The sequence below is a fragment of the Cinclus cinclus genome, chromosome 13 (assembly GCF_963662255.1).
Source record: "Cinclus cinclus chromosome 13, bCinCin1.1, whole genome shotgun sequence".
Classification (NCBI taxonomy): Eukaryota; Metazoa; Chordata; class Aves; order Passeriformes; family Cinclidae; genus Cinclus; species Cinclus cinclus.
In genome coordinates, this window is record NC_085058.1 from 4,924,385 (window position 1) to 4,950,588 (window position 26,204).

Consider the following 26,204-nt stretch of genomic DNA (forward strand, 5'->3'; position numbering starts at 1 on the left):
GCAACCTCTGAATCCCAGGTTATGAGCTTGTGAAGGTAAAAAGTCCTTGTGCTGCACTATGCCTGGTCTCTTGTGCCTTCCTCCATACTGGCACAGTGCCATGAGCTGGGCCATGTCACTGGTGAAGGGATAAGCCCAGGTCCATGTTAGCCTGGACAACTTCTGTGTTGGGTCAGGACAGTGTGATGGGACCCACAGGAGACAGTGGGACATGCTCTGGTAGGACATGCTGTCCATGGCTGGCAGGGACAAAGAACCTACAATGGCACACAAGATGACCAGGAGATTCCTCCTTGGGGATTCACATGGGCAGGCAGAGTGGGACCCCTGAGGCTGGTGTCACCATGGCCGTTATCCCAGCTCCTGGCCTGGCAGTATGCAGAGCCCATGTTTGGGTTGGTGGGTGGATGCTGGGCACTGCTCACACAGGGCACACAGTGTGGGCTCCTTGGTGGCATGGAGGAGGCAGTGGGGCTCATGCTTTAGCTGCTTGGTATATGTTTCTAGAATGTGGAAGTTGACGGAATTACAATGACCTCATCTGCTGGAACAGGCATGGCTGAGATAACACTGCAGAGATACAGGAGAGTCAGCTAAACATGGAAGTAAGCAGGGAGGTGCAAAAGGACACAGAGATAAGGTACCGGGTGTGGATGAGAAGAAGGAGGCAAGAAACTGCTGCCACCCATCACTGGCAGTCATGGCTTGTCCCAGCACAACTTTCTGCCCTCCCCAACAGAACTGGGATGGGAGCACTCCTAAGCAAACCTTGACAGGTTGTCAGGGCCCCAGTGCCCTTTGCCACATGCTTTTTAATCCCAATGGTTTGGACCTGCCAGGATGTGTTCTCACAACATGGAGGAAAAGAGATGAGCTTGTGGGAGTCTTGAGAGCCCCATCTGTCTACTGTCTAACCTGATCCCTATAGGATGCTCAGCACCTAGCATCCAGGCAGGATGGCTGCTCCAGGCAGACTCCTCTGCTCTTCCCACCCTGCTCTGTCCCTCAATGTCTTTTCTCTGAGCCTTCTGATGCCTGTGGGTTGTGTTCAGTGGGATTTTAAAGGTGCCTGGAATGTCAAAACACTAGTGCAGCCAGACAGAGAGTGCTGCTGCACCCAGACACTGCCACTCTGTGCCACAAATATAAATCTTGCAGCTGGCACAGGGACAAGTGCATTTCATCACTGCACGGCTGTCTCGGCTGTTCTGCCCCTCTAGCAGCCTCTCCAGCTGTTCCCTCACTGGGACACCCCCTAGCCTCCTTTTCCAGTCTCAGGAAGGCAGATGGGAGGCAGATGAATGCCCACCACCTTGTCTTTTTCTTGTAGATTGCTAAAGTAGCCACAGGAGCAGTGCTGGTGCTAGGGAGGCAGGATGGATGCCAGAGCTCTGGGGAGTTGCTCTGTATTTTACTGGTGATTAAAAGCAGTGGTGCAGGCCAATACTCTCTTCTCTGGATATTCAGAGGCCATTAATTCAACTTGGAAATTGCTCTGCTGTGGAAATCCCACATTCCTTCCCAAGGAAATCAGAGCAACTCTACCATCTAGCTTAGCATCCCATATTCCCATACCCATAGGCACTACTGGGGCAGAACTGGATGCTGGAGCAAGAGCAGGGAAAGGTTCTGGGGCTGGGACAATCTGAAGGGGAAGGTTTGTGTGGGTTTTAGGAGTGAAGGACAAAACATCTTAACTGGGAGACAATTGCAATCAACCTGACCTCATCATGTCCCCACCATCTTCTTCTAGGCCCACAAAGATGATCTGAGGGCTGGAGCCCCTCTGCTCTGAAGACAGTCTGGGAGAAGTGGGGGGCATAACCTGGAGAAGAGAAGGCTCCAACGAGACCTTAGAGCCCCTTCCAGTGCCTAAAGGGGCTCCAAGAGAGCTGGAGAGCCAAGGGCCTGGAGTAACAAGACAAGGGGGAATGGTTTCCGACTCCCAGAGGGCAGAGTTATATGAGATATTGGGAAGAAATTATTGGCTGAGAGGGTGTTGAAACCCCAGCACAGGTTGCCCAGAGAAGCTGTGGCTGCCCCATCCCAGGAGTGTTCCAGGCCAGGCTGGAGAGGCCTTGGAGCAACCTGATCCAAGGTGTCCCTGCCCATGGCAGGGGGTGGAATGAGATGGGCTTTAAGGTCCCTTCCAACCCAAACCATTCTATGGTTGTAGCTCATGAGACATGCACTGAGGACTGAATGAGAAGAACTTGAGCATTCCTTGACATGAGTGTTCAGCTGATGCTCTCCAGAAGCTTTATGAGCCCACAACAGAACGAGGTGGGTCCTGGTTTTTCCATAGCCTGAATTTCAAAAGGATATTTTCCAGTCTGCCAACAAGAAAACTGGAAGGGAAGACAAACAGGATATAACAGACTGATTTTCTGCTCGGTTGTATTTTGGGATGCCCTTGCCTGGTTTAAATGCTCAGAAATCAAAGAAAATGGTACCCAAAATGGAGCAAGCATTTGTTAAAGCTATCCTGTCCAAAACCCAGGGAGCACAGCCCAGACAAGCCTCTTGAGCTCTTTCCTTGTGTCTCCAGCATCCAGCTGAAGAGAGAATCTGAGGAAAGTGTCCCAGGGGAGAACCAGACATCCTGCAGCCCTAAATAAATACAGCCATATGTCTGTGTGTGCCCTGCCTGGTTCTAGCTGCCCTCACTCTGCCTTTGTCTGTGCACAGCAGGAGCCTCCTCCCACTGCAGGGATTTATGGCCTGCACATGACCACCTCTTAAACTAGCTTTGTGCTGTGTTTTTTTGTGGGCAGAAAACAGGCCACCATGAGCTGCCAGGCAGCCTGCCAGCCCTCACCTCTCCACTTCTTTCACTTGTCTCTGAATTCACCTTCATTTTCTGCCTTTCAGCCCTTTCAGAGAAACTGGGCTGGTGGCAATTGCAATTGATCCCCTCTCTGTGGGAGGAATGGCCACTGTTTCGCTCTTGTGCACTGAGCCCATCTTCCTGATGGGTGATGACAGCTCTATTAAGAGATATAAGGGGACACCAGGGGTGGTTCACACCTCACAGGCAACACAAAGTTAGTGAGCCTGTCCAGAGAAGGACATGACTGTGTGAGCATGGCTGTTGCAGCTGGATTAATCAAACCCACCATTAACCTCTTCCTGGGGCACTCAAGTCCCCTGCCAGCCTGGGCCCCCACCGACACATTGCTCTGATTAAGCTGCAAATGTTCCAGCTCCTTAGTTTGCTCAGCCTCAGATTGATGAGTGCCGGCAGCTCAAATCAATTCCACTTTACCACATACTATTGATTCAGATCCATGCTCTCGCAGCTGGTCCTGCTTCCTTCATTCATTCAGAAAAGGGATTCAGGCATTTTTATCCCAGATGGATGCTGTTTTGCCCTTGCATGATCAAGCTCTTCAGTAGGAGCAAATAAAACACCATGGAGGGCCAGAAATTAAGGGACAGAATTTATCCTAGGGTTGAAGCCCCAAGAGCATCTACCTGGCTGTCAGACTGTGGAAGTGGGTAGCTGGATGAGGCCATGCAATTTGCATGACATAATAGAGCTGTTGCCACCAAGCCAACATCTGTCACAAGGTTTTCCTGTCATGATCCCAGTTCTGCTGCAGGAAAGCTCCTGTGTCTTGGTTCCCCTGTCCCTACGGGAGCCGAGTAGGGAGAATTCAGCTCTCTGGGACTTGAGCCCACACAAAATGATTTTGCAGGAAAAAAAAATAACATCAAAGAGTTTACATAACAGTTGTTTGGAAATTTCTCTCAAACCTTGCATTTATCAGTGAAAGAAGTGTTTCTCACCCTCTGGGTGTCAGTCCTGCAGTATTTTTTCTCTCATCTCTTGTCACCCAGCTCTCTCACTGGCTTGTCTCCAGGATGCTGCACCTGAACCTGTGGAAATTAAATTCTCCAGGGCTCTCCACACCTCCTCAAAGTGTTAATGAAACAACGAACCACACACAGAGCAGTTGTGACTCTTGGGGTCGTGATGTGCAGAGGGCTGTCAGTGCCAAAAGCAGAGGCAGGGACCAGGCTCAGCTGGGCTGAGGTGATGACCAATGGATCTGGCTCCAAGCTGGCAGATGTCTTTCAGAAAGTTGTAATCTCTGCTTTTGGTCAATTAGCATTCCCTCTATTATACTATCAACTGCATAGTAATTTTTTTGGTTGGTTGGTTGGTTGGTTGGTTTTTTACAGAAGGGTTGGGGAGCTGCAGAAGTGCCTGCAGAAATTTGCTCCATTTGGTAAAGACACATGCTTTGTGCATGTCCTACCCAGGCTTTGATGGTCTCCTGGTGCAAATGTGTAGAAACACTTCCCCTGGACACGATTCCTGCTTCTAAAAACTCACAAGTCTCCTTTGTGCTAGTCTTTGTGTTTAATATGCGTCTGTGGATTTTTTTTCTGTGGATTTGTCTGGTCTTGCTCCTAAACCACGTAGCATCTGCAGCAGCCCTTGGCAGGGAGGACTACTGTGTGCTGAGTCTCCTCCTTGTGCTATCGCCATTACTTCAGCCTCTCCCAGCTCCCCCAGCTGTGCAGATCTCTGCTCTGTGATCCCAGCTGTCTCTTTCCTGTGCCAAAGAGCCCTGGTCCTTCACAGTCCCCATGTGCAGAGACCTTGGACCCTGCTGTTGCTCTTCTCTGCAAATTTTCAGCTCTGCTGTATCCTTGGAATAGGGGGACCAGAAATGCTTGTATACTGGGACTGGCTAGGGAATAGTGACACCTCTGATTTCACCTCTCCTCTTTCCTGACCCTTCCTATGAGCTTGACAGGGAGTCTTTGACGTTTTGACTTCTGCTGAGTGCTGAGGGGACAGTTTCACAGATTGTGAGACCTCCCAGTCTCAGAACCCATCACTTTAGACAAGAACCTGGGCTTGGTTTCTCCGTGTGTTTCACTTCCCTAACACTGGCTCGTCTCATTTTATTGTCAACTTGCTCAGCCTCTCAAAATTCTCCTGCAATCCTTAGCATGCATCCACAATTTCCAGAATAATTCAATATTATTGCAGATTTTGCCATTGACCTCATCTTGTCAAAAGATCTGCGTGTGGAAATGCAGGGACCTCTGCTGCATCATCCTCAGGGGCCTGCTGGCTTTTTCCAAGAAAGCCACTAGCTATTTGAAAAGAAATTCACTGCAAGAGAGCTGTGTCGACTCTTCCCCAGTATGTCATATTTATCCATCTGTTCCCTAACGATGCCAGTTTCCTCCTCCGTATGCCAATTTTTGTTCATTTGCAGAGAACAGATGTGTCATTTATCAGTCTGGGACTCTCTGGCTGCCTCTCAGGAAGCATTTCTGGTGTCACAGTTGCAACCTTCCACTCCTCATGTCCCCTGCTATACCCAGAGACGCTGGAGGTGGTTCGGCTGTCACCCAGCAGACGTGACATCCTCTTGGTCCCTGCTGTGCTGCACAGTGTGGTGTATGTGGGTTGCTCCTGGGGAGGAAAGGAGCAGGCACACAAGCATTCCAAAGTTCCTGCGAATGGCTTTTATGTGAAGCCGTGGAAGAAGTACCTGGAGATTGAAGGAGCTGCAAGCTTCTCTGCAAGCAAGGGTCGATGCTGGCGCCAGGAAAGAGTCGACCTAGCACCTGACTCAAGTGACACGTTGGCAAGTGTCAGATTCAGCCCCCACATTTCCTGGGGGTGAATCAGCCGGGAGTGTGCAGTGTGCGGGGGCAGAGACCTTCTCCTCTGAGTCAGCAGAAGCTGCTGCCTGGGGGACGCTGGGCTGTGTCCGCACCACCCAAGGTTAAACTGGAGGGGAAGGTCTACCATGAAGTGGCATGATCCCTCCTCAGCTCAGGGAAGGTCCTGTGTGCTGTTCTTGGCCCAGCTGCTAAACAGGACTCTTGTCCCCAGCTGGGAGCGAGCACCAGGAGCACTTAGGGCAGCTGAAGCAGCTCCTCAGGCCCTGGAAGATGGATGAGGGCTGAGGATGCACACAGTTCTCTGCTGGTCTGGCAGAAGCCCTGAAGACATTGCCTGGCTTTTTCTTCCTGGTGTGTGCTCTGACTTGTCTGGATTTACCCAGGCAAGCGGCTACTTTGGTAAGAGGAGGGGTGATGCTGTGAGCACCAGCCCAGAGATCTCAGCAAAGAGCTCCTGGACTCCTCAAAAGAGGACAAGAGGGTGGGACCAGAGATTCCAGTGCAGAGGACCAGCTCTGCATCCCTGCACACAACTGCAGAAAGCCCTTCTGCCTACCCTATTTCCGTGGTCCCTCAGACTGAAACACAAATCACTTCTGCACAGCCATGGATTGTTCTCTTCCTATCTGAGGACTGTGTGCAAATGACTTCATAGCCATCCTTGCCCCTTTCCTGGGGCCGCCATGGGCTGTGGGCAGTGCCAGCAGCAGGCAGCCCCCAGGGCTGCACATCCTACCTGGGGATGCTTCCCATTGCGGCTGCATGAGAGAGAAGCTAAAACGTGGAGTCTGGCATGCAAGCGGTGTAGCCTCATCCTCTCCCGTCTGCCAGTAACACCCCACGTCCCTTGCCAGTCCCTACATCCACAACACTCCATGACAGCCATCTGTCACGGTGAGCTCCAGTGACTCGCAGGTGGAGTGGGATCACAGCCACCAATGCGGTATCAGGGTCTGTCTCTACAGTGCAGACACCAAACCAAATAAGATATGGACCATGTAAACAGTTGGGATTTGAGCAGCATCAGCTGCCAATAGATTCTGGCTTTGGCAGTGGGAATGTAGAAATCTGCCACTGCTCCTCCAAACCTGAAGTGAACCACTGTGAACAGAGGGATGTCACCAGCCTTCGTCATGACTGCAGAAAAGAATATGAGCAGCCTGCGCTTGTGCCAAGCCATGCAGGTGGTAAGGTCATTTGGTCTCCTTCTGGAGGCCCCTTAAAGGTCCCCAAGCACAAATTAATCTCCTAAGGGGATTCTCATCTCAGCTGTGTTCTCTTCACCTGCTGCCTGTGTTGCTGCCCAGGTGGTTTGGCCAAGGAGAAGCCAATATCCAGGGGAAGCTCAAATCTGAGGGCTCAGGTGAGTCCAGGGATTTTGATGCCCCTCCAAGATCTGCTGAAGCCTGAGGTGAGAAGGTGATGCCTCAGACACAGATTAGAATCACAGATCACAGGGCTACATTGGGCCAATCTGGAAGAGAAACAGGCCCAACAAATGGTGGGGAGGTGCTGGGGTCCTACATGAGAGTGGACCACAGACCTTTGTCAAATCCCAGCATGACCCCAGCACAGCTGCCTCTCCGAGGCAGGGGGGGGGCAATGTAAGGATTGCAATGAGAAGGAAGAACTTCTGCAAATCCTCTAATATGGTATTAGTATTTAAATTTAATATTAATATTTTAAAAAACCAAACACCACCACGAGCTAGATCCCTCCTCAGTCCCCTCTCTGGAGACACTGAGCATGTGTTTTCCAGGCCTGAAGACTTAACAAGAGCAATCTCCTACAGCTGTTGCTGAACATCCTCCTTGTTTACTGACAGAGGGTGGAAGTGCTTTCAATCTCAAGTGCCATTAGCTCTGCTTCCTTCCAAATGCTGGACAGGCAAATTTATTGAGAATCTCTGTCTTTTCTGCATTTTAATAAGTCTCTTCATCTCCATCTGCTGAGAGCGAGGTCTGCTGCTAGACTGCAAACACTGCCTGGTGATCGCTTTGTTCCTTACAGATGCTTTTTCTCCTGATGCCTTTTGCATCTTGCAATCACTATGCTTTGAAATTTCCAGTGCTGTTTTCTGGGTTTCATGGCTGTCTTCTCCCTATGGAGGAAGCTCCTTGGTGTCCTGTTGGACTTGACAGATCTTGATTGGTTACTCAAGGAGTGTGTTCAAGGATTCAGTAAATCTGGGACTCAGTGGGCTCCCTGAGCACTTGTTGGGAACATACCACGCCAGGTTGGCACAGGAAGCTCAGTTCCTTGGCAGCCCCCCCCTTCACTCTGCCTTCTGCGCAGGGCTGGTAGGAAGGATGTCACCATAAGAAACTTCTCTCCCCAGCTAGGCACCCTGACAGCAACATCCCAGCATCTGTCCCCACACTGTGCAGGACCATGGCTCATGGTGTGAGGACATCCAGAACACAGTGGCATCTCTCCCTGCCCACTGCATGAGTCTGCACAGCTTCACAGCTTGCAGTGGGACCTCTGTGGGGGTCCCACTCTTGGACCACCCTGTCTCTGGCCCTTTTTTCATGGCCTTCAGGGGATCCAGTCTGTGAGCCTGGAAGCAGGTCTGGGTGACAGTGTGTATTTAAAAAGGGATGTGAAAGATTTGGGGGCATAGGTCTGGAGACAGGGTTGCTGGGGCATTGGAGAGCATGGGACCCAGTCTTGGTGGTGGGTGAGCCAAGAAGGTTGCCGGCTGCTGATGGCTGTGTGTCCAGGGGGAGCAGTCAGAATATGTATTAACATGCATTTTGTTGCTACAATGGCCTCGGGCTCTGCTGCTATGCTCCAACACACTGCTCCCAGTGCCACATTCCCAGTGCCACATTCCCACTGCATCCCAGGGAATGTCTTCCAGCCCGTGTGCTGGGGATCAGCTCTGCACGCTGGCTCCAATGTCTCTGTACATTCAGCTTGAACTCAGCGCTCTTCCCAAGCACTTCCCTGCCTTGTCCCTGCTCATCCCCTCCCGCAGCGTTTCTTGTGGCGGTCTACAGCGGCAGCCTTGCGTTTCAGTGTCTCCCTAGAGCAAACTGATCCGGGGGTCCTGCACGGGGCTGCTCCCACCAAACACCTCCCAGGCAGCGGGTTTCCACCGAGGAGTTGGACTGGATGACCCCTGAGGGCTCCTTCCAGCTCAAGACGTTCTGAGATCCCATGAGGAACCGTTCACCGCCCTGTCTCGCCAGCTGCCTCCCCGGGAGCCTTTTCCCTGGTGCCGACGGACGCTCCGGGGTGGCTGGGGGCAGCGCCGGGGCTGGATCGGGCCCGAGGCCCCCAGTAGCGAGCCGACAGCCCGCAGCCGCTCGAGGCTCGGAGGGCCGAGGAGGGCCGGGCGCGGCGGAAAGCGGTAGGAGAGCGGGGCGGGCCCCGGGGGAGGCGGGCCGGGGAGGCCGGGCCGCGGCGCGCCGTGCCGGGGGAAAGCGGGCGCGGGGCTGCGGTGCGGGCGGGGCGGCCTCGCACTCGGCGCTCCGGCAGGTGGCACTGGCCGCCTCCCCCGCGCCCCCCCGAGCCCCGCCGCCGCGCTCAGTCCGCCGGCGCCGATGCTTCTGAGCGGAGCGGCCGGCTCGGAGCGCGGTGGCTGCAGCGGCGGGGCGGGGGCTGGCGGGGCCCCGCAGTGTGTGGGCACCATGGCCCGCTGGCTCCGCGAACACCTGGGCTTCCGCAGCGCCCGGCCCGCGCCGCCCGCGCCGCCCAAGCCCGACTACCGTGCTGGGCCGCCGCCTCAGCCGCCCCTGCCGCCCGGGGGCGCGGCCGAGCCGCTGGCCGCCGCCCAGCCCGACATCGTGGCGGCCTACCGGCTGCAGAAGGAGCGCGACTTCGAGGACCCCTATAGTGGCCCGCCGCCCGCCGCCGCCCCCGATGGACCCCGCTACGTCTCGCCCAAACACCGGCTCATCAAGGTGGAGGCGGTGGAAAAGGTACCCGCCAGCCCCCCGCCGCCGGTGCCGGCCCCCCCCAGCTCGCCCCCGGATGGCCCCGAACTGCCCGACGAGCCACCGCAGGAGGTGAGTGACCGGACGCGGGGCCCCGGTGCTCTCCGCGGTATCCCGCCACTTGCGATGCCCCGAGTGACCGCGCCGGATTCTCTGCCCCTGCCGTGAGGAGCAGGACCAGGACCCTAGGAGCAGGTGGAGCCTGAGCGCCTCGGAGATGCCCTCGGTGGTCCGGCCAGACTGTTGGCATCCACAGTATAAGGAGCAGGGTTAGGATCCTCGAGCACCGAGGGGGAGACGCGGCCAGGCTCCACGGGGCTGCCGTGTCGCGTCCTCCGGTGCCCCGGTAGCACTGACATGCTGGGCACACGTCAGCAGGAACGGGGGTGGCCCCGGCTTCTCCTCCGGCTCCCGCGGGAGGCAGGTATGATCCCCAGCGGGAATCGCGCTCGCAGAGGAGCACAGGACCGACTGTGGTGCCCTCCGACTCTGGGGCCGGTGACCCTGGGCCTTCCATCGCTCCGTGTCTGGCGGATCTTCTTCTGCCCCCTTGCCCGAGCTGCCTGTTCCAGCGGCAGCGGCCGTACCCCCAGAGATGCCGCGATGCTTTGTCAGGGAGCCTCAGCGCGTCTTTGTCTGCGCCCCCCCAACCCCCCCCCGGCTTCTCCAGGGTTGAGAGGACAGCCTGGAGCTGCTAGTGCTGGCAAGGAGGCGAGAAACATCCCCGGTAAGAGGTAGGAGCTGGGCAGAAGCTCCCCATGGGGAGACGGGTTCTGAGTGCCACAGAGACCTGGTGGAGGATAAGCTCAACCGGGGCTGCGGCCGCTGGTGCCAGGCTTTCCTCTTGGAGGAGAGGCTGATGCGGGGACTGCGCAAATAAAGGCAGGAGGGGGTAATTAGTGCCCGCTAGCGCTGCCGCCTGCAAGACGGGGCTTGTCAGGCGAACTCGATGGGATTGCAGATCTGGCTGGTGGAGGGAATCGTGGATACAGTCAGTGATGCCATTCGTGGTCCTGGCACTGCCGGGCAGCACAATGAAATGAGCACCGGGAAAAATCTGCTAGAGAACGTTTTTAGCAGATAGAAAAACTTGTTGCTAGTGGATCTCGGGAAGTTGCCTGTACTGACTAATTGCTTTTTGGACATTTCTGGAGTGGCCCAGCAGAGCTCTCCTTTTGAGCTGGGTAAACTGGCTGCTGCAGGTAGCAGAGGGGGAACAGGAGGGTGGCACAGGTAGTAGGGACCAGAGGTGCTACCATGGTGCTGTGGTTTGCTGAGGCAGTTTCGGATGGTTTTTCCTCTGGAACATGTTGTGGGATCAGAGCAGAAGCATGTGGACTCAGGCTGTGATGTGCAAAGGGCTGATGAGCCAGGGCTGTGGGAAGCAGAGACTGCTGACAGGTACAGCCAGGCTGTTTGGGGATCCAAACTGGATTTGGCTGGGGAGAATCTGAGAAGTTTGGAGAAAAGTCAGAAGCTGGGATACATTCAAGGAAACTATGCTAACAGCACTAGGCTGAAGACGACCCTTCATTATTCCGAGATAGGTGGTGATTAGATTACTGATAGTCTTCTGCATGCCACTGTAGGGTGGAGACTTCTAATTCTTTAGGGCTCTGGTCTATGATAGGCACAGAGCTCCAGAGTCTGGGTGAAACCAAAGTAAAAGTGGAAATACTTGATAGTGCTTGCAGTTGTCCATTAACACAATTTTCCCGAAAGAGCCAGGGAGTATCTACCATGTGGAGCAACTCTGAAAAGCCATTTGCAGCTCTCATCTACTGGACTGAGCAGTGGGAGGGTTCCCCAACTACTCCAACATCATGATGGCTCTTCCTGGAGGTGGTACAGGAGGATGGAAGTGCCTGCTGGGGGGTTACTTCTGCTTGTGACCCTTGCTCGTGGTGATGTCAAGCTGTCCTGGAACAGGGAAGGGGTACTGGAACCTCTGCTGAGATGATGATTGTGCAAGGGGCTCAGTGCTCACACACTTGGGAGGAGAGTTCCCTACCCGCTGCAGGGACTGAGACTCCAGACCCTTTGGGATGTGGTGATGCTGAAGATTAAAGGAGAAGTACAGTTGTATGTACAGACAAAGCTGCGAGAGCAGAGAGGGTTTTTGTTAATGATTGATGGGGAAAATCACTCTAATGAAATAAGCAGCTCTTCCAAGTGGGAACAGTTAGGATGGAGAGAAGTGGAAAGAGCAGTCAGTGGTTCCTGATTGTGTGGTTTGGTTGAGACCATGTGGTTTGTTGTGACTGGGGGCTGACTATGTTCCCTGAGCACCCTATAGCTGCTGTAGCTGTCTTGCCTGTTCTGGAGAATGGAATGGGCAGGAACACCTTGGTACAGGAATCCTTCCTGTCTGGGCCACATGATACTTTGTTGCTGTAGCACGAGCTGTCACATCTTTGTGCCTTCTGTGGGTTCTGCAGCATCCTGTGGGGATGCATTAGAGCGAGCTCTGCAGTGGCTTGTGCTGATTTCCAAACTCAGCTGGAAATGATATGGACAGCACAGGTCCTCTTAATTCTGCTTGGTCTGCCAGGCCTTTCCCCACAGCAGTGGACAATGGACTGGCTCTGTGAGGTTCACCTGAGCCAGGTGGATATTCTGGAGATGTCTTCCCTGCATTTGGATTAGGCACAAGAAGCAATGCCACCGGGATGCAGTGGGGAGAGATGTGATGAGGGACCTTCTGCTGTCTGCACCCAGGGCATGCTTGAGGATGGGCCTGGGGATGCCTGCCTGAGGCCATCTTTTTGCTGTGCCCACCGAGATCAGTCTCTGCTGTCCTTGTTAGAAGTGCAGGGTCAGTGCCGCAGGGTGTGGGAACAGTCAGTCAGGAAGCTCTTGGGTGTGTGTCTTTCCTGTGAAAGCCTCCTTGAACTGAGTCATCTTATGCAATGCTGATGCTGTGCTGTCCCGTGTGCCTTCTTCCTGTGCCACGGGTGCAGCCCTAGGCTCTCTGCCTGGCCCAGCCATCCCCTGTGGGCTGTGGACCAGACCCTTCTTGGAAGGTCAGTGTTGTGTTTGCTTTTGGGTTTGGCTTCAGTGTCTGCCAAAAGCCAAGCTGCCAGATGTATTAAACTGGAAGAATTTTGCACCTGACAGAGTTTGCTCAATTTAACCAATCTTCTGAGGAGACCCCAAATGCACTTTATCTCCAGGGTGGGAAACTCATTTTTCAGGTGGAGGATCTCCCCAGCAATCCTCTGCAAACCTCTGTGTAGAGTGCAACATCTTTTTGTGGCAGAAGGTGATGGCAGGTAGAATGTTTCTGGCCAAGATGGGACAAAGAATTCAAGCTCTGCCCTGGGATTTTGGTGTCTGAACTGTGAATGCTCTTGAAGAGCTCTGATCTGTCACCTTCACTGGTGGACAGCATAAAAGCTGCTTGACTGCAAGAACCCAGAGACAGTTTGGTTCTTCGCATTAATTTTGTTTTGATTTTCTTTTTCCCCCCTTATTGTTGGCATGTATAATAGAGTGAGACCAGCTTCAGTGCTGCAGCAGGGATCTGGGTGTGTATTGCTATGGCAGATACACATGTGAAAAACACTTGTGCTCAAGCAGGATATGTTTCCAGGTGCCAGTGGTGCTTGGCTGCTCCCTAAAGGACTGGTCTGCACCACGAGCTGCCCTGGGATGGTGGCTTTGTACCCAAATTATTTCAAATCTAGCAAAGCTTGTGCTATGTATAAGCAGACAATGCCTCCACAGTTGTATGGTGGGATCGGCAGGCAGTGAGCAGCTCCCTCAGCAGCACTGAACATGAGCAAAGCATGGATATGCCTGGCCTTTGACCAAAGGGGGAAAGGAGCTGCCCTGCCAGTGGCTGTGGCCCCCTCTCACTCTTGGAAGCTGCTTGCCCTGTGGCTATTGCTGAGAGCCCTGCATGGCTCAAGAAGTCCAATACTCAGATTAGGAAATGTCAGAGATGCAGTTTCCTGGGCAACCATAATACAGCCCCATGTGTAAGGGCATCAGGATGTGCCCAGTAATTGCATGATTCCTGCTGTTTGCCCCATTCTTGGCACTGGCTGGAGCCTCCAGTCCCTCAGTCTTGGGGCTTGAGGTACTATTCTCATGGGCTTGCTTGTACATCCCGAGGTTGTCATGCTCCTGGAGAAAGTAATTGCCTTCCTACCTTTTCTGTGGCTCTCTGCTGTAATATCTAACCATTTAGAAAACAAATGGATTTATGTTCTCATCACTGTACGGTTGGAAGATCTTGCTCCTATGAAGTGGCATCCTTGAGGCAGTGGAGAAACAAACTAGTGTGGCAAATTCCCCCCAAACCCAAGGAGCTTCCCTTTAATCAGAGCCACTTGCTCTGGGTCCAAGCTGAACCCAGAAAACCTCATCTTCTGCCAACAGAGTCCATCTAATCTCTGCTGAGTGCCTCTATGAACTTCTGCAGGCAAAATACTCAGTTTTAGGGTCTTGAGAGACCTGTTAGGATTCTCCACAATCCTCTGCTTTCTAGACCTGGAAGCATCTGTGTAGGGGCCACTCTGTGAGCCTGCTGGAGCTCGTGTGTTCCTCCGTGGGAAGCCAGACCTAAACATGAGGAAATATATTTGGAAATAAGGTTGGGCACGATGATCTAGAGGTCTTTCCCTTCTAACCTTAATGATTTTATGACAGTGACCATTGCATGCAGGGAAGCCTCTTGGCCCTGTCTGAAGCTGCTATGTGTGTATGGCACAGAGGGAAGGTCCAGGACTGGCACGATCAGCAAGATTGGTCTGTGCCTGTCTAAGAAATGTGGTTCATGGCAGGTTTGAATGTGGTCAGGTTGAGCTCAGGACCTTAGGAACAGACAGCTAACCCCAGGAGGATCAGCAAACTGCATTTCACAGCCCCCCAGCATGCTTGGAGTCATCAGAGCTCTGCTGAGAGTTAACACTGGACATGGTGCTGCCTATTCATCCACCTCCGCTGTTGAGTTGGTGCATTTGTATGTGTAGGGACACTGCTGGCCTGCCTGTGCCTCCATTGTCTTGAGCACATGTATGAAGGTGCTGTTGCTGTCAGAGGGCTGTGCTCTCCAGGTGTTGAGGTGCAGCAAAAGCCTCTGCAGCTTTTGAGGCATGGGAGAGGCCATGGAAACTCCTGGCTGTTTGGAGTGGCTTCACTGAGATCTTACAGGCAGCAGATGGGAAGCAGGTCCTGGTTGACCAAGCAGCTGTAAAAGTCATCAGTGACTTGCATTTCCCCTGGGGAATTTTGCTCTAGTGGTGGCAAGCAAAGGGGTGCAAACCCCCAGGGTCAGCACTGCTCCTTCGTGTCCCCAGTGCCTGATGAGTCCTGAGTGATGCCGTGTTACCCTTTGGATGATAGAGGTGAGAGCAGATTGCCTGTCTCCCACTGCAAAGCTGGGGGCTGGCTACTCCTGCAGCCCTGTCCTGGCTTGCTGCCCCCTTCCTGGGATGGTGCCATTGCACTGACACTGTCTGTCCTCTGCTGCCTTGCTGACGGGTGAGAGCATCTGCAGCTCCCGTAGAACCCTGTTCTACTCCTGTGGGGCAGCTGGGATGTGGTCTGGAGATGATCAGCTACTCGCTCGTGCCCAGGCATGGAGGGAGCAGGCTTGGAGAGCTGACCCGGTTCCCCATGCATCGGCTGCCCATATAGCTGGGACATTTAGGGAAGAGGTGGTGAGCTGGGCGTGGAGAGCTGTGTGCCTCATGTAGCTCACAGGGATGCCAAGTCTTGGGACTGTGGGGAGGTGTTTACAGTTGCAGTTCCTGTTCCCTTTTCCTGCTGGGTTTTCTGTCACAGGCTATTATTGGGCATTTTGCACAGGAAGGAGGGAGAAAGCTTTTGTTTTAAGGTGATTGATTGAGCTGCAGAGAAATGTGTGAGCAGACATGATCTCTGTGGCTCAGGAGCAGGTGCAGCATAGTGGTGAGGATGGAGCCTGGTACCAGGTGGGATTAAGCAGCTGCCACACCATGCTCGGAACATTTTGTCCTTGCTATGGGACATTGCATAGCCTGTTTTGTGGTAGCAAATCCCTCCGAGCTGGAGGTTTGCATCCTGGTAAGTGACCAGACCCTGCTAAGGTGCTTGAGTACACCTGGTTGCTGATGGAAATACTGCCTGGCCCCTCTTTGGGAGCAGGCTTTGTGTCTGGAGGTGGGATGTACAGCTCCAGGCTTCTTGGGGACTGCAGTGTCATGTGATGGGGTGCTCTGACTGGGAAGGTGCTGAGATGCTAGAGGGGGCATGTGGCTCCAGTGCTGGAGGGGATTGAGCTCTGGGACAGGCCCCATAACCTACTGCAGAATCCTCTCCTTTTCACTGGTAAGTGCAAATTGCAGGAATTTAGTGCTGACCCTGTGACATGGCACTTGAGAAGCTCCTGGTTCTGCTTCCTGGAGGAAGGTTCTATCTTGTCTTACTTAACTTAGGATGTGTCTGGGGATGCTCTGGAGGCCTGGGAAGGAGTGGAGAGGAAGCCATAGGCTATTCTTAGCCCTTTTGTTAGAAAGGCTCTTGAAATGAGTGCACAGGAGCCCTGGAAAATAACCAGTGAGTTCCTAATTGTGCCAGTGCCAGCTGACATCCCTGTTTTGGGATCTGTGCCCCTTCTCCACCTTGGGAAAGGAAATGTAGCTGTGTGCAGGAGAACATCTGGGTGCCATGGAGGGGTATGGCACTGCTGGCAGCCCTGCACCACGATGGGGACCTGGCCAGGGTGTATGTGAGTGCTGGCATTTGGGGCCTGATGGTGAGGGAGGGGCAGAGCTGCCTTCTGCTCTGCTTGGCTCCATCTCAACTTTCAGGACAAAGGCTGGACCATTTCCACAGCCGACTGCCAGTGCCTGGAAAGCTGTCAGCTGCCTGCAGGGCTCTGCAAGGCTGTCATGACGTGGGTTTGAGTTCTCGGTGGCCGCTGTGGCTGCTGCTGGAGGAGCTCATGGTGAACTCTGCCTTCCACCTTCCAATGAAGGCAGAGACTGCCTTAACCCTTTTCCTATTCTTCCCCTCTTCCAGCTGGCTGTTCTGGAGGACTATGCGGATCCCTTTGATGCGACACAGGTGGCAGGTAGCCAGGCAGGGCTGGAGAAGGTGATGGAGAATGATGGATATATGGAGCCATATGAAGCCCAGAAGATGATGGCTGGTAAGGTGGAAAGCGTCACGCAAAGGCCACTCTTAACACCTCTGGTCCCTGAGTTTGGTGGCCACTGTACTCTGTTCCTTGCAGCCTGTAACAGCATTGGCTCCCCCATGTAAGGCAAACCTGGGTGATGGTTGTGGTGGGGGACAGCCATTTTGCAGGCAAATTTTCCCAGCTTTATCTTTGTGCGCTGGGTTTGCAAGAGCATGCAAAGACTGTGAGCCCTACAGGCACATCTCCCCCTGCAATGCTGTCCTCCAGGACCCCAACTGCCAGGTTGAGCCCGGAGAGACCTGACATTACATGCATCTGGCTTAAAACTAAGATGGATGTGGGAGCTATTTAATTCAGTTAGGATTGGGCCAGAATATGCTGTGTCTGCTGCAGCAGCAGGGCCCCCAGTGGGCCTGTCTAGGGCTGGAAAGCTGGCGAGCTGGGAGCATGTGCTCCTCAAGGCAGTGCTCAGGGTCACCATGCTGGCTCTGGCTCTGCTTTCCAGCTCTGTGGTTTTCCTGGAGCAAGTGATTTCTGGAAAGCTCATGTGGCTTTTTGAAGTAGACCATTATATTTCTTGGAAAAGCCAGCAAGCTGTGGAGAGACTGCTTGTGCCTGTGGGAGAGACTTTGTTTTGCTTGAGGGAAGGACATTTTATTAAACCAACCACTCTGGGTGTCCAGGGGAGAAACCCAGCCTCACTGCTTTCAGGAAGTCAGGCTCAGGGTACTCTGTCCCCATGGACTGCATTTTGCCAGGCTGCCCAGGGTGTATCTTGGTGCTGCTGAACAGCTCTCCTGCTTCTGGCAGCTGCTCTCTGTCTCTTCCTCTGCTGGTGCTCCCTACCCCATTTTACCCACGAGAGACACTGAACCCTGTCGTCTAGCACAGTTTTGGGGAATATGGCTGTGTTGGGCAGAAGGCTCATGGTCTTTTTCCTCCTCTCTGGATAGAGATCCGCCAGAAGGGCTTACGGGATGCTCCCGCCCGGCCGCTGCACCTCTATGACACTCCTTATGAGCCTGTGCTGGACGTGGACGGTGACTGCCCAGCTTGCCCCAGGCCCAGGGAGTCCCGGCTGCCTGAGGATGATGAGCGGCCACCGGAGGAATATGACCAGCCCTGGGAATGGAAGAAGGAGCGGATCTCCAAAGCCTTTGCAGGTGAGTGACGGGAGCTGCCATAAAGCAAACAACATGTTTTGTGAAGCTGGATCTTTGGGGTTCCTTCATCTTCTGGGGGTCAGTAATGTTGGTCTCTGCATTTCCATAAGTCAGGGAGTGCAGCTCTTGCAGAAGCTGTTTCTCTGAGCAGGGAGCCAGGCTGGACAGAGTGATGGATTGAGCTGCCTTGGTAACCTGTCCAGCACCTGTCTCCCATTGCCTTTTCTGTGCTCTGACCAATCACAGCCTCTGGTGCAAATTAACACTGTCAACATTATGTTGCAGGGGTAGGTTCAACCCTGGGCTCAAGCAGATCCCTCCTTCCTCAGAGGAGGAGGATATTCAAAGAGCCTTCATCCAGACCCCCTAACCTATTTATCCATGCTGTGGGATCGATTCTGTTTGTGTTTGGTAATGAGGAAATCCATGCTGTGCATTAGTGCTGACTCCTTGACGGTGCTGGCTAATTGCTACACTCTTATCTAGGATGCATTTTAATTGCAGCATTGTGTATATGTGCTGCAGCTGGCGCTGAGGGTGCTCAGGCTGGTGGCACTGTGTGAAAATGATGGCAGAGAGAGATGTGGAAATTTGGGGTTGAGGAGTGGTTCATCTTTTGGGTTTGGGCATTGTGAGCTGGAGGTATGTGTGCTGGGCTCAGTGTCACAGTGCCTACTTGTGCTTGAGGCCACCCTGTGCCAAGGTTTCAGCGTGTCAGGCTCCACCATGGAACACCATGCTCTGCTGGGTGGGTTTGTGCTGAGGTGTCCATGCTCTGGATGAGCTGCTTTGCTTGATATCCCTGCATGGAGGTAGTGTGTTCACAGGTCTGGCTCACATGTAGATGCCTGTGGATGCTGCCCAGGGCCCTTCAGGTCCCAAGGGAGTCAGGTTGCTGTTCACTGGGCCACGATGGGGCCTGCTGCCTGTTTTTTTTCTGAAGCCAGGGCAGATCCTGCTGTGTCTTGCAGGGTTTTTTTTCACTTCAGTGATGCCAAAATGTCTGTGCTGGCCCATTCCTCCTTTGGGGGCTCCATGGGACTCCTGCTGATGGGCAGCTGCTACTGGCATAAGGCTGCAACCCACTGGTGCCTGGCAGGGGAATGTGGACCCTGTGGGTTGCTGGGAGGTACCTAGGGCAAAACAGATGCACAGGCAGGACAGATGGCAATGGGATGCTTTGCCAAGACCCCCAGACAGACGAGTATATGGAATGGAGTGTTTGCAGGCTCCCCCAAACCCCGGAGAGGGCTGGCTGGAAAAACTGATGGAGAACCACGGTGTCTCCACTGGGAATGTGCCCCACTGTATCTGCTTGGTACTGTGGATGGGATGAGATGGCCAGGCTGGGGTAGGGCTCCTGAGGTCTTTCCCCCCCACAACTGCTGTCCTTCTCTGTGGGCCTCTGGTGTTGCTGATGGTTTTTTCTAAACCCTTTCTTTCTCTCTCTTTCTCTCTGTTTCCCACCCCCTTCCCATCCCCCATCCAGTTGAAATCAAGGTCATTAAAGACCTGCCATGGCCCCCGCCGGTGGGACAGCTGGACAGCAGTGAAAGCCCCCCAGATGGGGAGGCTGGTGCTCCCATTCCTCTGCAGCACAGCCAGCACAGCTATGAAGACACCAATGGTGGGTCTTGCATGACAGCAGCATGTCCGGGGGGGCTGCAGCAGATGCTTGCTGTGACTCTGGACCGCTGTGTTGCCTTGGGGCTAGCCCTGGGCAGTGCCAAACACAAGCCTCTTCCTCTGCCCTCCTTCAGATCCTCCTGGCCCCTTCAGTTCTCATGTGCTGGACAACAGGTGTTTGTCCTGCACCTTCCTGCTGCAAAGAGACACTGACTTTTTGGTGCCTCTTTGCTCGAAGCAGCAGAGCTGCTCTGGGGGATTATTCTATGGCATGGCAGAGCTGTTACTGTCCTTTTTGTTCTCTCCTCTTTGCCTCCAAATTCTCAACATTTGATGGCTGCTTTTAATGTGTTCTCAGTAACTGCACTGAGTACTTAGCTGATGTTTTCTTGCTGCCCAGTCCCTTACAGGTGTGTTAACAGTTAATTCAGATCCCAGTGCTGAAGTTGGGGCTGCCCCTCTGCATCATTTAGCACTGCTCTGTTTCCTCTGGTGTTTTATTACCTTGCTACTTAGTGTCAGGAGGTCCCTGTGGATTCTCCACTCTTGCTTTTGCTATCCTGAGCAGCCAATCTCTCAGGTACGCTTTGTCATCTCAGGTTTGCCTTGTTGTGAAGCCTTTCTTGTGTGTGCTGAGCAGAGCCCCTGGGTAAATCCCCTTTGGATGCTGCTGGTAGTCTCACTTAAGAAAGCCAAATATTTCTGCTTCTCTTTCAACCCTTTATTAATATTTTTAAGGACCTTGCTCTTACGCTGTGATGAATTAGGATTTTGCCAAGAGCATTAGGAGGGGGGAGTTTGTGGAATACCATGACTGGATTGTTACCAGTGGGGAACTGGGATGCGAGCTGTGCCTTTTTCTGTGTAGTGGCGTGCTGTGGCTGCCTGTGTGTCTCTAATTCTGTCCAGGTGGGCACTGCAATGTGCCAGGTGCAGATGTCTCAGTTCTTTATCTGCAGCTACCCAGATCCCTGCAGAGCTTCATAAGATAAAGCCAGTGTGGCCTTTGCTGCTTCCTGGGTGGGCTTGAGCACAGGCTGCAGGTGATGCCTTGTTTTGGTGCTGATGGTGAGGGCACTCGAAAGCAGAGTGGCCACTCTGCCAGAGCTTTGTTGGGTATTTCCCACATCTGTAGGGATGCTGCAGACTGAGATCAGTCCTCAAGAAGAAGGGTCTTGGCAGGTGGGAACTTTCTGATCCTCTTCCTGCAATGAACGCAGGTGTCAATAAAAATTAATCTCTTTGTTATGCAGCCTTTTCTTTTCCCCCATCATTTATTATCTCCACACTCGCTCTGATATGCATCCTGCTTCCGATGAACACATCAGTTTGTCATTTTTCCTGGTTTTAGCAACACAGAATCTCTTTTCCCTCTCTGACTTGCCTTGTTTTGTTGTGTTAAGTTTATCTTGCCAGAGTTTTGTCTCATTTTCTGTTTCCCATGTCTGGGGGTGACTTGAATGTCTTGAAGGATGTATTCTTAGTCCTAAGGGCTTGTTTTTCATATCCTGTTTAATCATGGACATGCCTCTGTCTCCCTCTTGCAGGTGCAATGCATTTCTTTTGAGCCTGTAACACAGTGACATTGTGCTGCCAGCAAACACTTGGGCTGTTAGATTGTCTGGCTTTTTAATGATTGCCTCAATTTTTTAAGGTGATGAGTTGAAATTGAAGCCTGTATGTGATACACAAGGGCAAGCATGGGTGGTGAAAAGCCAGAGTGCCACAGAAGCAGGGCTTGTCAAGCCATAATGCTGGGCTGCTCCTCCTTGAGCTGTGCTCAGGGTGATTTACGCCATGCTAAGTTGCAGAGAATTTTGGCTGGGTTTGCTTTTGGCTGCCTTCCCTTCCTTGCAGTGCTGGGAGGTTGGAGTCCTGCTCACCTGCACAGGGCCTGGACAAGGTGCCACTCAAACAGCTACCTTAGAGGATGCCCTGCTAGAAAGGAAAACATCCCTCTGGCTGTTTTTTGCCTCCCCCTCCAATAGCCAGGAAGCATGGAAAGTTGTCCTGTCTGGGGCATTCTAGTAGTCCCTGGGCATCTCTGGGCTCAGCCACCTCAAGGGTGACCGTGCTGCCACGGTGGCAGCCCCTGGCAGCCCCACACTGTGGGAGGTCTGGCCAATGGATAAGTAATTTGTGCAAGGGGGTTGGCAGTACAGGGAGCACTAATGAACTCTTGGGAGGAAGGAGAAACCGTATTGTTAATGCTGAAATCATCCTGCACAGAAATAACAGGCAGTGGGAGTCTAGGTCCCTGGGGCACATCTTGGTCAATCCCCTGTGCTTATGGCTGTGGCTGGGCTGGTGACAAGCAGGTGGTAGCATCAGGAAGGTACCTGCAGTCAAAATATCCCCTTCCCACATCAAGGAGTTGTTTTTTTCACCCCATGTTTATTTGTGGCAGCAGAAATGTGTCCATTGGTTCCAAATTGACCGCTTCCTTTAGCTCCATCTATCCTCTCTTTTTTTTTAATTTAATTTTTTCCTCTGAGACTGGGGAACCTGTTCTTGCTACATCTCACTTATCTCTGTACCACAGCCAATGAATTTATTTTTGCATCAGCAAAACCTCCTGAGCTTTTGAAACCTCCCTGGAAATGTCTTCCATGGCCTCAGCTACTGGCTCCAGGCCTGGTGAGTTGGGAAGCCCGTCCTGGGCACTGCAGTGAGCAGCAGCCCAAGAGCTGCCCTGCCCTTGCTTAGACCATGGGAATGGGGCAGTGTGAGGTGACCCAGTGTGATGTAAGTGGCTCTTACTTCCTGCCAGAGAAAGTTAGGATCCCAGAATGTGATGTGTGTCTATCTTGCAGGTCCATCAGAGGGGCTGGGGTACGACCTCACCTTGCCCTGCAAGGAGGAGAAGGCCAGGGCTGTCCTCAGGCATGGCTCCAGCAGCCTCAAGAGCACAAAGACACTGACCACTGAGCTTGGCCCCTTTGTCGGGGAGAGGATTGACCCTGCCCTGCCCCTGGAGAGTCAGTGGTGAGTCCTGCCTTTCCTGGAGTGGCTGCCCAACCCTTCCACCTGCTCTAGGGAGCCCTGTGGCCACACCATGAGGAGCCCTGAGGCAGACTTACTTCTTCCTTTCTTCCTTGGGTCCACATTTCAGCCTGTTTGTCCCTGCCCTTTGTCTCCCAACCCCAGTGGTGCCACCCCATTCCCTCTTCCTGAATGTGGCTGCAGTCCCTGGGGAGGTCCCTGCCGGAGGTGCTGGCATGGCCGCTGCCTCAGGGCAGAGCACTTCCCGTGGGTCTGCTCTGTGCCCAGCACAGCTGCTCCCTCTCCTCCTCCAGCTGGTACCACGGGGCCATCAGCCGGACAGATGCAGAGACACTGCTGAGGCTGTGCAAGGAGGCCAGTTACCTGGTGCGCAACAGCGAGACCAGCAAGAATGACTTCTCCCTCTCCTTGAAGTGAGTGAGCCCTGCAGGGCTGGGGGGTTGTGGACCCACAGCAGAGGTGATCAGGTGCCTTAGCTGAGTGTCCACAGTGAATTGTGCCCATGCTAATTTGGCTAACTATGAGATGACAACGAGTGGGCAGAAATGGCTGCAGTATGAAGTCCACATTTTTCTGTGGTGTGGCACAGGCTTCTGGTTTGATGTCTGGCAAAAACATCTCTCAGGAAGATGTGGAGGCCCACTGCTCTTCCTTTGCAGTGCTAATAATCCCTCAGATGGATCAAATTATGTGCCTCACTTCTCAGTAAAATGTGTCTGGTTACAGCTTCCAGCTCTATTTTCTTGTTCCCTCTTTTTTTTGTAACTTAGTTTCATGGGAAAAGAAAGTTTGTACAAACTCATTGTTAATGGAAATGTGGGTACCCATCCTTGCCTCCCCAGCCCTCAAATCCATTGCTTAGCTGTAGAGAGGGCTTTACCCTGCTCTGGTTTGCCAGTAGGGAAACCTCATCTCCACAGCACAGCTTGGTTTCTGCTTGGGGTTTTTGGGGAATCTTTATATACTCCCGAGTTTTCCAGATTCCCCAAATGCCAAAATATCACAAAGCATCTCTGCATGTGTCCTGACAGGGGGAACTGCCCACAGCTGATCATCCAGCTCTTTCCTGGCTCTTGGGGCAGCACAAACCCACAAAATAAAATTAAAAAAAAAAAACAAACACAAAAACAACAACAAAAAACCCCCACATAATTTTTACTGATGTTTTAATTTTCTGTGTTTTTTCCTTCCCTTGGCTCATGAGACATTCTGGAGCAACAGCTTCTTCTGGTTGGTGGGCTGCATTTGAAGCTGTGAGAGGTCTCACCATTGCCTTGTGAGTGGAGTTAGTCAGCATGTGTGTTGGAGAGCCTGGGAGGTGGCATTCCGTCACCAAAGGTGGCTTTCCATCACCTCTCCACCATCTGTTTCTTAGTGTTTTTCCCCTTACTTCTTGCTATCATCCTTAGTTTTATGGCAAAATCCTCTCAGATGGCATGTATAGCTAGGCCATGGTGTGCAGTGGTATCCCAACTTCCCCAGCCCATCAAGGAATTACATGGGCATTGCCTGTCCTTACAGAGTTTGCAGAGAACCCACAGCCCTGAAAGCAGGATTTTTACTTCACTGCCTTTCTCTGTAGAGCCTGTTCAAGGAAAATCCCTTGGGATGCTTTTTATATAGCTGTAAGCTGGCTGTCTGCAGTTCTCTCTATTATTTTTTAAACTCTTTTTTTTTTTTTTTTTTTCCTCTTTGAGAAAGGAGGCACAGCCAAGGAGATGGTATGAAAAGTGTTCCAGTGCTGACCTAAAGTTCTTTGGTGTTGCTTTAAAGGAAAATAAGCAAAAGGGAGAGCAGCCAGGAGCAGATCAGGTAGCTGGAAGGATTTAACCCTGCTCTAACTGTCCTGGCTAGTCCAGGCTAGGCAGCCCCACAGTGCCTGTCATGGACAGGGTCATGCCATTGCCTCAGATGCTTGGAGGGTATAAGAGTGGTTGAGGCCACACTGCAAAGCTTTGTGTCCTTCCTCATGCCTGCAAAGGTGCTCAGCAGAAGCAGCACCCACCCCTTGTCCTGGCTGCTGGTGTTTGCAGCCTGTTTTCTCAGTCATCTCTCTAGGGGTGCAATCTCACCACATCCCTGAGCTTGTGACAAATACCTGTGGAGCAATTTGGGCAAAACACAATCAGTATCATCTCTCCATAGTTCCATGTGGCAGTGCTCTGGTTCCCTGCCACTGGGACGCAAAATACAGCCAAGCTATTACTTTTCCTTAGCTCATATTGGGGGGCTGTGGCTGTCTCCCAGGATACCTGGCTCCTTGCTTCTCTCTCCAAATGGATTGCAAACCCATTTTGCTAATGCAGCTGGGCTGTCCATTATGGCCTGTCCCCAGCTGGGGGGATGGAGCTGGGTTGTGCAGCACTAGAAGCAGCTCAGTGTCACTGATGAGATCCTGTCTGCTTTTAAGTCATCAATATTTTGCTATAATGTGCAATCCAGATGCTGCAGACAGGCTGCGGCTCTCCTTGGAGATGCAAATTAATAGCAACAGGGCCATTAGTCCGTCACTTGGAATCAGCATTTGTGGCAGGATCTGACTGCACAGCTTGGCGTGGCTTGGTGCCCGTGCTGTGCTGGGAAATGGTGTTGCTGAGTGGGTTTTATGGAGCCTGCAATAGTGGCATTGGGAGAGGGGGAAGGAGAAAATCCTTTGGCCCACAGCCAAAAACCTGGTTTGCTATGGTGAGGCTGGAGATCTGGGAGCTGAAGTCCTAGGAGCTGAGGGGATCCTGTGAGAGCCAGAGCAGCTGCAAAAGGGGCTTTGTCACATGCAAGGAGCAAAAGCCACTACCCTTCAGTGACACTACAGCAAGTGTCCCTGCTGCTCTTGCCCAGGTGATGGCTTCCCTATCCACATGCACCCTGGATGGGCCCTACACACCCCACTGCATGGCCATACTCCCCAAGGGGACACAGTGCAGCATTGTTGGCCATGTCCTTCCTTTGCTCTTTGGGTTTTGTTGGAGTCAGCCAGGAGCAGGATGGTGCAGGCAGAGCTGTGGCTGAAGACAGGAGTCAGCAGTATTCCCCTCAGCTGCAGGGACAGGCTGCCTGTGTCAGGGGTCAGGAGATGAGGGGAGGCTGGGGCCAACTATACTCCCTAACCCTGCCTTAATCTATCCTTGCAGGAGCAGCCAGGGCTTCATGCACATGAAACTGTCCAGGACACAGGAGAACAAGTACGTGCTGGGTCAGCACAGCCCACCCTTTGACAGCGTGCCAGAGATCATCCATCACTACGCCAGCCGCAAGCTGCCCATCAAGGGGGCCGAGCACATGTCCTTGCTTTACCCAGTGGCTATCCGTACCCTATAGTAATCACCCCCATGAGCCAGGCTCAAGGCTGGGTGCACCCAAAACTGGCCACGGGGCTGAGCGTTGCCATGCCAAGGATGGGCTCCAGACCACCAGCTCATGAGCAGCTCACTGGGCACAGCCAGTGCTGTTGGAGATTACTGCAGCTGGGCCCCTCATCCTGCTCTCTTGGGGGCTCCCATGCACTGGTTTGCATGCTGGCATGGCACTGGAAGGACCCCCTGTGCAAGGAGCTGAGTGGGGCTCGCCAGCTTTCCACACCTCCACCCCTGCCTCCTTGGCAGACCTTGGGATGCCAGGACTGGAGCTGGGACCTTGGAAGTCCAGGGAGGGGAGCAATGTGTGCGACTACGGGGATAAAATCATCCAGTA

At 53.1% G+C, this 26,204-nt stretch overlaps 1 protein-coding gene across 1 annotated transcript; it reads left to right on the plus strand.

Annotated features, from left to right (window-relative positions):
* The first annotated feature begins 9,116 nt into the window (after positions 1 to 9,116).
* LOC134049111 (SH2 domain-containing adapter protein B-like) lies at positions 9,117 to 25,804 on the plus strand. Its single transcript, XM_062501318.1, has 4 exons — positions 9,117 to 9,665; positions 16,602 to 16,731; positions 17,676 to 17,885; positions 25,646 to 25,804. The coding sequence occupies exons 1-4, from the start codon at positions 9,201 to 9,203 to the stop codon at positions 25,669 to 25,671; spliced, it is 831 nt and encodes a 276-aa protein (XP_062357302.1). The 5' UTR covers positions 9,117 to 9,200; the 3' UTR covers positions 25,672 to 25,804.
* The last annotated feature ends 400 nt before the right edge of the window (positions 25,805 to 26,204 follow it).

Excerpts from the sequence above, each read along its gene's own strand:
- LOC134049111 (XM_062501318.1), top strand. The coding sequence starts at position 9,201 with ATGCTTCTGAGCGGAGCGGCCGGCTCGGAGCGCGGTGGCTGCAGCGGC. Across the intron at positions 9,666-16,601 it reads CCGACGAGCCACCGCAGGAG|CTGGCTGTTCTGGAGGACTA; the intron begins GTGAGTGACCGG and ends CCCCTCTTCCAG. Across the intron at positions 16,732-17,675 it reads AGCCCAGAAGATGATGGCTG|AGATCCGCCAGAAGGGCTTA; the intron begins GTAAGGTGGAAA and ends CTCTCTGGATAG.